The sequence below is a fragment of the Notolepis coatsorum genome, assembly GCF_963971535.1.
Source record: "Notolepis coatsorum genome assembly, chromosome: 4".
NCBI classification, from domain to species: domain Eukaryota; kingdom Metazoa; phylum Chordata; class Actinopteri; order Aulopiformes; family Paralepididae; genus Notolepis; species Notolepis coatsorum.
The window spans coordinates 62,378,855-62,391,772 of record NC_140168.1 but is presented as its reverse complement, the minus strand read 5'-3'; the positions used below and the strand labels follow the sequence as shown (position 1 = coordinate 62,391,772).

The 12,918-nt window shown below is 41.4% G+C and overlaps 1 protein-coding gene across 3 annotated transcripts in view; it reads right to left on the bottom strand.

Moving 5' to 3' along the window:
- The window catches only part of thrb (thyroid hormone receptor beta), a 132,318-nt gene that overhangs the window by 74,597 nt on the left and 44,803 nt on the right, over positions 1–12,918 (bottom strand). For all 3 annotated transcript variants that reach the window (XM_084312564.1, XM_084312563.1, XM_084312565.1), the window contains 2 exons: positions 7,997–8,065; positions 3,830–3,880 (listed from right to left, as the gene is read on the bottom strand). In XM_084312564.1, coding sequence (XP_084168690.1) covers positions 3,830–3,880; positions 7,997–8,003 — 58 coding nt within the window. In that variant the 5' untranslated portion in view covers positions 8,004–8,065. The remainder of the gene's footprint in view (positions 1–3,829; positions 3,881–7,996; positions 8,066–12,918) is intronic.

Here is a 12,918-nt window from a genome sequence, read left to right as displayed (position 1 = left end):
TCACCATTTTGAAAGAACAAGTGAACTGCAATCTAACAAGTCAAGAGCCAAGTCAGATGAGAAATGTGCAGGTTATTGAGGTCATGACTCATGGACACACTCTGCCTTTAGAGCTGAAGATGCAACACTGTGTTTGTGACAGATATTGATGACAAAATAAGTGTCTTTTTCAGACAAATATCCCCAGAGCCATGTCAAGGGACAGATTTGCAATGATCTGGAGGTAATAATAGTAATAATAATGTGATGATAATAATAAGAAATGACAAGAATGATAATAATGATGTCTGATGATGATGGATAATAATAACAATAATAATCAGTTCAGTAAGATGATGCCATACAGTGATATATAACCAGTAATAAATCACTGTCAAATGTGTATGTATTTATTTTTTACATTTTCAATAAAAGGCCAAAGGTTTAAGCTCTCAAATGTATTTGAAAGATTTTAGTATTTCATGTTTCCATCTACTATAGATGTTTGAGTGAACATTGACAATTCACTTCATCTGCTGTTTCACTCTGCCTCCTGCCTTAATATCAGGCCTCACATAGACACACGTTATTAACAGTCCAGTTGGCACAAGATGATGCTATTTCCCACATCTCATACGAGTTACATCAAGGGACGTAGACACAATGCACAAAAGGGTCGATTTCAGTGAGCCTCAGTCAGCTTGTACAGACAGACAGACGGGAGCTCGACCCCATTTACTGCACATTGGTTTGTGGTCTAACTACTGTATGGAGCTGGTATATGAGGAACAGCAATGTATGGATCATGCTGAGAAAGGACTCTTACCGATCAGTATCCTCATTGGTGGCTAAGAGTCCAAACATGCAAACTATCCCTTTTGGCATTGTTTTTGTTGTTGTTGTTGAATCAACTAGAGTAAAGTAAACTTGATATTAATATTCACTCTCTCCGATTTAGTTGATTCAACAAAAAAAACATAAAATTGTAAAATAAATTCAATATTGCTTATTGAATTCAGTTCCACTGCATTCCTCTGTCAAACATCTCTGCCCAAACAGGAGGTTAAACTAACCGGTGCTACCTTTACTCACACTATTTCCCCTTAATAAATGTATTGAATAAATAATATTCTTATATTGTTCCCCCCATATATTGTTCCCACCGGCCTGAGCGCCTGTATCCTGGACTTTCTGACCGACAGGCCCCAGGCGGTCAGGGTGGGTGGACACACCACCAACTCAATCTCCCTGAGCATCGGGTCCCCCCAGGGCTGTGTTGTCAGTCCTCTGCTGTACTCACTGTACACACATGACTGTGTGTGGCCAGGTTCAGCTCCAAATCCATAGTGAAGTTTGCGGACGACACGTGGTGGTGGAGCTGATCTCTAACAATGACGAGAAGGCCTACCGGGAGGAGGTTGATGTACTGGTACACTGGAGGACAAGGAGCTGATCGTGGATTTTAGGAGAATACAGCAGGGGACACACAAGCCACTGTGGATAAATGGGGCTATCGTAGACAGGGTGAGCAGTTTTAAGTACCTGGGAGTCCACATCACAGAGGACCTGACATGGTCAACACACATACTGTAACCACTGTGGTAAAAAAGGTGAAACAGCGCCTCTACCACCTGAGACAATTAAAGAAGTTCAAAGTATCAGGGAAGATACTCCACTCCTTCTATTCTGGGGCTGTAGAGAGCATTCTGACTGGGAACATCACTGCCTGGTTTGGAAACAGCACGGCCCAGAATAGGAAGGCCCTACAGAGAGTGGTGCGCTCAGCAGAATGGACTACAGGTATTGCACTACCACCCCTGCAGGACTTATACAATAGGAGGTGCAAATCCAGAGCCTGTAGAATAATGAAGGACCCTCACCACCCCAATAACAGCCTGTTCAAGCTGCTGCGGTCAGGCAAGCGCCTCCGTATACAAGCAACAAGAACAGAGAGAGTTCGTTAAAACGAACCTAAACTAATCTAAAGTTAGTTTAGGTTCGTGTTAACGTTAGATAATGTACAAAATAAACGTATTTCCGGTGCTTTTAGACGTCGCTCTTTTATTTTGAAACCCCCCGACCGGAAGTAAAAATTATGCTTCTTTTTCTGCTTGTGTCCGGTTCTGTGTTTGTTGGTTTTAACGTTAGCTGTTGTATTAAATTAATTGATTGCTGTTTAACTTGTCCGTGTCCAGTCCTTTCGATTAGCCCCACCGTTCATTGTAAACAATGATGCATGTAATTATATTAACGTTACTGTGTTACATTTCCACTTTGTTGAAATGTACATACTAGGGCTATAGGATAACCACCGGTTAATTCACGATTTTGTATTGGTTTGTCATGACAAACCAATTACATAATCCAACATATGTGTAAGAAACTAACATATTCCAGTTAACGGTATATTTTTTTTAATGATTCGTTACGGCAAAATCAATACTTCCATTTGTATAAATTACGTTAACTCGAGGATGGTATTCCTCCCTGCGGGACCAATATTATTCTATGACAGCCCCGCCCCCATTAGCTAACCAACCAATCACTGCTACGCAACATCAACGCAACGGTTGTTCAGATTAGATTTTGGGGAGAGGTACGCAACATCCTCGCAACACACTCTACAACACCCTCTGCAACATGTTGCGTTGAAGTCGCGCTGATGTTGTGTTGCAGTTGCTGTAGCATGTAGAGGCCTTTGGCTCAACTTCTTCCCTCAGGCCATCAGAACAATGAACACTGATCACACAAACGCACCACAGGTCACTTTAAACACAAAAGAAAAGGACACTTTAAGAAAATAACTTGTTGTGATTGTTGTATAGTATAGTTAGTAACAGCAAGTATAGCATAAGGGACATAGAAGAAAAACTGCACATTATATAGGAATGTACATAGGATCCAGTGCCTTTAAGCGATTTATTAACATGTCTATTTTACCATGTCTATTCTAGTTATCTTTTTATTATTCATTTCTTACTATTACTATTGTTTTATTGCACAAATCGAAGCGGGCATGGTCTCTTTTATAAATAAGAAAATAAAAAAGGGAAATAATTGAATTTCACAGCGTCTGTGCAGCCTTGTTTATTCACTGTTTCCATGGGAAAATGGTGATGGACGCAGATATTGCTTCCTTACGCAGAAAAGACATAGAACTATTATCTGTTTATTATGTAACTACATCACTGCGTAACAATGTTCAGACAAGTTTAATTTTTGTGATCAGTGACACTCTGTAATACACCCGATTCAACGTTATAGCTGCATTTTCCTTCAAACTCATTTGGTTGTGGATGTCCCGATTTAGTAAGAATGTTTGCCCTGGTTTATTTTTTTCTTGGGCAGAGGTGTTTCGGAGGCTGGTAGAGACAGCTCTGCGTAGGAGTGTGGGTACAGTAGGGCATGGATAGATACTTAACAACTCGTCACTAAGTTCTTAAGTATATTACATTGGGAACACAACACTCACAGCCAACAATAGTACATAATTGTACAACAACAACAACAACAACAACAATGCAAGACACAAGAGTTACATTTTCAACAGACATGCAATATGCACAGAGAAAACAGTTTAAAATTGTAACTTTAAATAAAAGAGGGAATGTAAACCTAGATGTACGGTAAACTGATCTGTGTAAAATAACCAGTCCTCATTGGCACCAACAGCGTGTGAATAGGTGAGAATTCGGAGTAAAAGAAAACAATTTCTTATAGAGCTTTTAGTCACACGCCGTTCCCTCTGACTGAATGTGTTTCCCCCAAAGTTAGTGCCCTCACAAGCCTGACAAAGAGAGAGAGAGAGAAGGACAGAGGCAGTTGTGTTGAGAGGGAGGACAAATATTACCATTTTGCATGGCCTCATCTTTCCAGCGAGGGGAGCAATTGTCTGCTGGCTCTAAAATAGACGGGAGAGGCACTTTAAAAAAAAATATATACAAAACGATTCTCTCCGTTACATAAGCCAGAGAGAGAGAGAGAGAGAGAGAGAGAGAGAGAGAGAGAGAGAGAGAGAGAGAGAGAGAGAGAGAGAGAGAGAGAGAGAGAGAGAGAGAGAGAGAGAGAGAGAGAGAGAGAGAGAGAGAGAGAGAGAGAAGAGGCAAACTAGCACTCCCCTAACACATTCAAGTTGGAAATTCATTATACACATTATACATGATAGAAAATAGTTGTTGAAAACATGTGAGGTACTGTATGTAGAACTGAATTGTGGAGTGAGACAGACAGTTCTTTCACCATTGTTGTGTTGAGGATTTTTTGGGGCAGGGCCTGAAATCATGGCTTGATGACACACTGGAGCCATACTTAGTTAGCGTTTGTTTCACTTTCGTTGTTTTGTTGTTGAGACAGAGAAAGACATGGAGAGAGAAGAGGCAGGGAGAGAGAGAGAGAGAGAGAGAGAGAGAAAGAGAAAGAGAAAGAGAAAGAGAGAGAGAGAGAGAGAGAGAGAGAGAGAGAGAGAGAGAGAGAGAGAGAGAGAGAGAGAGAGAGAGAGAGAGAGAGAGAGAATGGCATGGTTTAATTAAGCACCTTCAGCGGACACTCCCCCAGCAGTTTTTACGATTTTGAAACCACATTTTATAGACATGCCAGTTTTTTTTGTCTGGGTGGTTAATAACACTTTCTTCTGTGATCTCAGAACTTTTAGAGCCCGGACAATTTATTCAGACGATATTGGCCTATCACAGACAGATGTGTAAATTGTACTTTGTTACAATACTTAAGTACTGTTTTTGGGGATTTGTACTTTACTCAAGTATTATTAGGTTTGTATACTTGTACTTTTACTCAATTACATTTCAGAAAGAAAAAACATACTTTTTACTCCTTACATTTAAAATGCAGACCTACAAAGTACAAAGTACAAATCTCGCAGGTCCAACAATTTTAATTAGTATATTTGTTTCTCTGGCCGCACTAAGGTTCACGTTATTAATCCTGTGGCCACACTTTATTTAAAAACAGCCAATCAAATCCCCATCAATGGAAAATGAACCCTGCCCATACCCATGCTGATTGGTCCTTGTGCAAGACTAGAAAGCGGGGATCTTTGATTAAACACCTGCTACTAGAAGAATAGACAGTCAGAGTGACAAGCTACAGAAGATGGCCACAAACGATAGTACGAGTGATGAAGAGGACGAAAACGGAACATTTCATTGCCCCGGAATTAAAAAAAGTTTTTACTTTTACTTTTTAGTACTTAAGTACATTTAAAAGTAGAAACATTTAGACTTTTACTCAAGTGTGTTTTAGCCAGATACTCTGACTTTTACTTGTGTATGATTTTGAGACGGTACCCATACTTTCACTTAATTATAATTTCTGGGTACTTTTTACACCCCTAATCACAGGGTATCATATATATCATATCATATCGGTATCGGCGTACTGTACAGTATATGTTGGCCCGATATGAAAAACAGAACATAATGCAAAGAAAAATGCGTGGGGTAATTTAGAAATGATCACAGTTTGATCATTGAACAATGAACAATGTAAACTCCATTGTTTAGATTAAATTAACTGCACCATCTGCATGAATCTCATTAGCTTGATAGAGTAGAGAATACGTGGTTTAAAGTTAGTAGAGAGGACATCAGACATTTTTCTAGTGACTTCACTCATTACGTTTTATTTTTATACCTACCAATTACCTAAATATAAAGATAAATTCATCATTAGTGAATATTAGGCTTAGAATAGAATATAGAATAGAACATGCAATGCAAACTAGTTTGGTTCCAGCTCAAATATAATTCAATTACTGTCTCACATACCTTTATTATTTATAAAAACATAATTTTTTTTATTATCTTTTCCCCCCTTCTTTTTCTGTTTTTCTCCCCTCCCAATGTTAGTCGTTATGCCAATTCCCAATCCCCTTCCTGGTCGTTGCGCACTCTACCCCCTACCGTCGGTCTGGGAGGGCGAAGACTAATCATATGCTTCCTCCGACACATGTGTACCCAGCCCACCACTTCTTTTCACCTGGCAGCGTGGACTCTGACTGGGAGAGTGTAACGTGTGGAAGGTCACACTACCTCCCTCCAGATCCTTCCCTCGCTGTGCAGGCGCCCCGACCAAACTGTAGGAGTCGCTGTTTACAACGACCCGGACCCACCCACCGGCTTCCCTCCCGCTGACTCTGCCAATTGAGCCAGTATGACGGCCGACCAAGCCGGAGGCAACGCTGACAGCCGGATTCGATACCAGTGTCTCTCGCGTTGGTGACGAGCGCTTAGTCCGCTGCGCCACCTATTATTTATAATTTTTAGCTGGAAGAAGTATGGTGTTGGATTCTTTTTTTTTAATATAGAATATCAGTCAATATATAAATATCTGCATTTCTAACTCCCTAATATCGGTATTGGCCCCCAAAATCCTATATCGGTTGGGCTCTAATTGATTTACAGGGACTTTAAATCAAAGAATAAACATTAATAATAATATAGTCAGTTGGCTACAACAAAAGGCACCGTTACTGTAGTTGTCAGTCCATCAAAATGACACGGTCAGAAATATAACATTTCACAACGGTATGTATTGTTGCTGTTATTGGTGTGTCGAGTTCTCCAGCGTAGCACCTACTGTATATTGTACTGATCGAAGGAAAGCGGTTCACTGCCCCCATGTGATGCAAAAGGGTCTATATTGACGTTGTAGATTGACAGGTCACCGGGACTTGCTATTAAGTCGGCAAACACCACAGGCACGTCTGTAAACACGCCTTGTACATGTATCTGCTGTGAGCCGTGTGGAGGAGCAGTGTGTCAAAGCAATTAGTTTACAACACATGAGGTCTCGCAAGGACAACATGCATGCTGACCTGGATGCCTAGACATCTCCTACACAACCTTGTTTGTTGTGGATGTTACGCCTATTAACTGGTGTTTATGCAAATTACCGAAACTAAACTTTTTCCTGCCTCTCACAACCTTCAAAGTTTGTACTTTGTGTACTAGATGGGAGCTGACTGACAGAAAACACAAGATGGTCTTAAATGAAAATAAATATTGGACTTCAAATGATTGGGGAATTATGTTCAGTTGAAACGGGGGTGGGGTGAGGGGACTATTCCTTGCTACGAACATGCTGCTGAATCTGAACATTTGTGGCTTAGAATCTTAGTAGAATCTTATTTAAGTGAACATGATTTGGTGTTGATCTTGGGCCGTAAACGACGGGTTGTTTCAGAAGTTTCCCAAACGTGTTAATGTTGTTGTTGTTTTTTACGTGTGTAAATTACCTGAACTAAACATTACACAGTCTAGCTGTCCTGCTCATTGCTATCTTCCAAGTTCAATATTTGGACTAGATGACACTGACTGTGGAAAAGACAAAATACAGTCTAAATGGAGAAACACTGGATCTCAAATTATTGGAGTAATCATGTAAACTAACTACCACTCACAAACTAGTACCACTCACTACAAACTGGAGTCGGAATATTTTCCAGCGGTTAAAGGGGAATGCAACCCATTAAGAATTCCTATAATGTTCTTCCTGTGCCCCAGGACTGTTCAGTCAGTATTTTGTCAACACTTTATGAGGCCATAAAATGTCTGTGTGAGCTCTATGAGGCAATAAAATGTCTGTGAGCTCTTACAACCAAAGTCCTTTTGAATTCTGGTTAAGACCTTCTAGCAATGTTATAATATGAACATCATTTGGGTGTAAGAGCTCACACAAAAATGTTATGGCCTCATAAAATCAGAGCCTCATTCATTGTCTATAGAGCAGCCCCAGATTATACATCCCAGTGACATCACTGATTGGAGGGTTCTCTCTCCGATTTATAGCTTCAGGAGATAGTGGTGCATATTCACAAATACTAACTAAACTGTCCTGGGGCACAGGGGGAACATACTGTACTGTATGTGAATTGTAAAAATGGGTGTCATTCCCCTTTAAAGTTGGACATTACTTAATTACTTAATTTGATTTCCTGTTGCATTTTGGTGAATAGAATTTTACATGGATGTGTGGGACCACAGCTGAGCTGTTGTCTTACCTGACATACTGCTGGGGTTCAAGGCCAAGACCTCATCCTCAAAGCCTCACCAGACATCTGGATACCAGCCTACGGTACCGCAGCGCCATGAGAGAGAGTGAGAGAGAGAGAGAGAGAGAGAGAGATAGAGAGAGAGAGAGAGAGAGACAAAAGACAGTATTCAGCAAATGTAGAATGAAGAACAATGACACTCACACTAAATAGTAAAATGGTAAATGGACTGCATTTATATAGCGCTTTTATCAAAAGCGTTTTACAACTTTTGCCTCACATTCACCCATTCACTTACACATTCACGGCGAGGGAAACCATACAAGGTGCCGGCCTGCTCATCAGGACCGGTTAGGGGTTAAGTGTCTTGCTCAAGGACACTTCGGCATGCTGCTGATAGGAGCTGGAACTGAGCCACTGTCGCCCCCCCTACGGTAACAGCTGTTGGAATGAGATGTTCTCCCGAGGTCAAGTTCGAGTCCAATTTATCTAAGGAATTTCATTTGCTGGCAAAACCTTCACACACAAGCAACAACAAACATTTCACAGGGCACAGGCATGTCTGTAAACACGCCTTGTACAGTATCTGCTTACAGTACATGCCTTGAGCCATGAGTACATGGGGTGACAGCGGCTCAGGAGGTAGAGCGGTTCCCGGTTCGATTTCGGCTCCTCCCGGCAGCATGTCGAACTGTCCTTGAGCAAGACACTTAACCACTTCTTATGATGAATTGAAAATGGGGGACCCTGATGTAAACAAGACGAAAGTCTTTCTCTGGTCTGCATCCCCTTAACAATTGTATGTATTGAGCTGTACTGTACTGTACCCATTCTGCAATCTGTTAATAACGTTTTCAATCAATCAATTCAATCAATCAAACCCGATGAGCAGGTTTGCACCTTACATAGTTGCCTCCACCACCGGTGTGCGAATGTGTGAGTGACTAAAGCACTTTGGATAATAGAGCTATATAAATGCAGTCCATCTATCATGAGCCAGCACAGGGAGGAGCGTTGTGTCCAGGTACTGTGGCTGCAATAGACTGTGTTGCAAGGACAACTTGCATGATACCGTGCATGCCTAGACATCTCGTACACAACCTTGTTTTTATATATATTTTTTTTTATCTACTTTTTCTCCCATTTTCTATTTTTCTCCCATCCCAATTTCGTATCGTCCAATTCTACCCTCCCCTGTCTCGAACGCTGTTAGGCCATGCCTCCCACAAGCCGGCTGCAATGTGGACTAAGTCTTACATCACGTGTCCCCTCCGGTACTCGAGGAAGCAGCCGTCGCATCTTTTCAACTGTACAGCGCAATCTCTCAGCGTCGGGGGTCTGCGTTTGGAGGGCACGCCGCCTCCGTTGCTTCCTGATTCTGCTGCGCAGGCGCAACAACCGGCCTGTAGGAGTCGCTGTCCACAACGTCCGATCCCCACCCATCAGCTTGCCACCCCCTAATACTGGCAATTGTATTAGTATGAACACAACCTTGTTTGTTGTGGATGTTACGCCTCTTAACACATTCCCTGCCACGGTTATATCCATCAATGTAGGCTCACTGCCACCACTCTAAGCCTATGGAGATGTTCACCTTCTTTGCAGGGCTATAACTTTTTAAATTGTATTGCTAAATTGACATTACTATGGCCCATTCAACATCGATTATCTATCGTTCAGGATGTAGGAACGTTATACTTTTTCATTCATAGATTCTTCCAAAAATACCTTCTAGAATATAAGTATGTTTTTATCGTTTTCTGCAGTAATTCATAGAACGTGAGTTATAGGCATAAACGCATATATAGATCATCAACTGCCGTTTATTCACAATACACGCTATATTAAAAAATTCAACTGTATATGATCCTAGACGTTATGCCTCATCATGCGTGGATGAACGGGGGGGGTCGTTTATAATTCCGTGATCGTCAGTAAATGCTTTATGTAGTATGGGTGATATATTGATCAGATTGTTTGTAGTGAAAATAATAAACAATCAAGCTGAAAGTAACGTTACTGTCCTCTTACCGTTCGCCGATGAGACTGGAGGAAAAAGAACCCACTTATTTGACGACGATCTACTAGATCCATTTCCGGTTTGTATGGCGCAATAAACGCCCAAATCATATCGATTATTGAGTTATGGCAGCGATCCATATGCAAGCCAGTGTTTGTCTGTAGTCCCGCAATGATATGTGACTGCCGGACGGATTTCCCAGATGCACCGATAGCCGCTTCCGGTTGTAACTCGCCCGATCATCCACCAGGCGGCGGTATTGAGGCATTGCACTATTGTGCAGGGTCCCACTGTATCACCAGAGGCTGGGTGGCGGAATTATGAATGCCATGGCAAACAAATTAAATATGATCTCAATATCGCTGTACAGCGTGGTCTGGCAGAATTCGCAATTGGCAAGTGTTAGGGGGTGGGAAAGCCGGTGGGTGGGGATTGGACGTTGTGGACAGCGACTCCTACAGGTCGGTTGGTGCGCCTGTACAGCAGAATCAGGAAGTATCAGGGGCAGTGTGAGCCTCCCACGCGTTACTCCTCGCCACTGAGAGATTGCGCTGTACAGGTGAAAAGATGCGACGGCTGCCTCCTCATGTACCGGAGGGGACACGTGATGCAAGGCCTCGTCCACATTGCAGCCGACCAGTGGGAGGCATAGTCTAGCAACGTTCGAGACAGGGGAGGGGAGAATTGGAGAATACAAAAATTGGGATCGGAGAAAAATAGAAAATAAAATGGGGAGAAAAAAAGTAGAAAAAAAAAAGTGTGTACTTTGTGTACTAGATTGTACTGACTGCAGACAAGACAAGGTGGTCTTCAATAAATACAAATATTGGATCTCAAATTATTGGAGAATTATGGGTGATATTGGAATATGGAAAAAGGGGTGGGTGTGGGGGACTACTTCTTACAACTGACCTGCTGCTGAAGCTGAAGTTTTGCGGGTTGATGAAATAGAACATTATTTAGAATTTGGTATCGACCTGGGGCCACAATGGACGGGCTGTTGTTAAAGATTATTTTATGTAAATGAACTGAACTAAACTAAACTATGCAGTTAGCTGTCCTGCTCGTCTTTAGCCTCCAAGTTAAACATTTGGACTAGATGACACGGACTGTAGAAAAGTCGGAAAAAAAAAGTCTGGCCAGTGATAAACACTAATTTCATAGTATTCGATGGCAGACATATTGGAAGCAAACACCATGTGACCATTGAATGAATGAATGAATGAATGAATCTTTATTTCGAACATGATTTAAAAAAAAAACTAAGAATAAAAAAGACAAACAAGGAAAAATATACATATCACTGTTTGAAAAGGAGTAGGAAGAAGCCTAAGCTTATCATGCCCCTATCCAATAATTTAATGATTATCACCTGTCCATTAACTCAGTATAGACTACTACTACTGATCTAAGTTAACCAAGCCCCCTTAATGCTTAAGTGTGTAATAGTGTAATACCTACTGTGTAATAGATTGTGTGATAATCTAGTAATGTGCAATCATTTGTAATAGTGTAAGTGTTTGCTAGAGAAATTTACCAACACAATTCTCTCTTTCTCTCTCTCTTTCTAACACACGCATGCACAATCGCATACACATAGCCTTCACTATATGTATATCTACACACATTACCCCCCTCTTGCTCTCTCTCTCTTTACACATCAACTTGTACACACATATGTACACACACAGCTGTCTCATAAGTGTGTCATAATCCAGATATCTCTGTACAACTTATATATAATTCGAATTATGTACATCAATGCTCCACTTGTGTCAGTAAACTCTATCCTTAATCAAAGACTCTGTTGTCCGCCTGCGTGAGTAATATCTCGTCAAATTATTCCACATCAAATGGTGCCCAGAAGAGGGATGACACAATCCAGAGAATTTATGTGAGCAGGGTCTTGTTATCTAGTGACTTCATTCCATGAATTCATTTAATATATATTTTTCCTACTGGAGAATAATTGGATTTGTGATAATGGAAAAAAGATTGTAGTATCTCAGTTTCTGAGAAGGTTTTAAGATTTCAGTTTCTGTGAATGGTTAGTAAAAAATAAGTTATTCCACTATTGGTTATAATGTCTAGACATGCAGCACTAGAGAATTTCTTGAATTCTCTAGGGTTCCTATACGGTCTGGGAACCTGTGGAGGAATACAGCTCCCCTCTACGGAACTTAACCCTTGTGTCTGATAAGGGCTCTATTCATTTTAGAATTTTTGAACAAAAAACCCATACAAATCAGTGTTGTTGCTAATCATTGACATATGCATATATATTTTTTTTATCTACTTTTTCTCCCATCCCAATTTCGTATCGTCCAATTCTACCCTCCCCTGTCTCAAACGCTGTTAGGCCATGCCTCCCACAAGCCGGCTGCAATGTGGACGAAGCCTTACATCACGTGTCCCCTCCGGTACTCGAGGAAGCAGCCTTCGCATCTTTTCACCTGCACAGCGCGATCTTTCAGCGTCGGGGGTCTGCGTGGGAGGGACACGCCGCCCCCGTCGCTTCCTGATTCTGCTGCGCAGGCGCACCAACCGACCTGTAGGAGTCGCTGTCCACAACGTCCGATCCCCACCCATCAGCTTCCCACCCCCTAATACTGCCAATTGTATTAGTATGAACGACCAGCCAAGCTGATAGCAATGCGGAGAGCTGGGCTCATTGACATATGCATATGAAAAATTTTGCATTTCACTGCTGTCGGGACAAAACCTCATAACTCCAAAAACCCAACTTTTCAGCAGATGAAAAAAACTAACACAGATTTGAGGGTGAATAGAGTTAGGAGGTTTAGACAGATGATCGGTTGAATGCTTTCCCATTGTTTAAACTTTGTAAAACCCACACACACATATGGAGGATGATCTACGGAGTTGATTTATATAATAAAAAAATAAATAA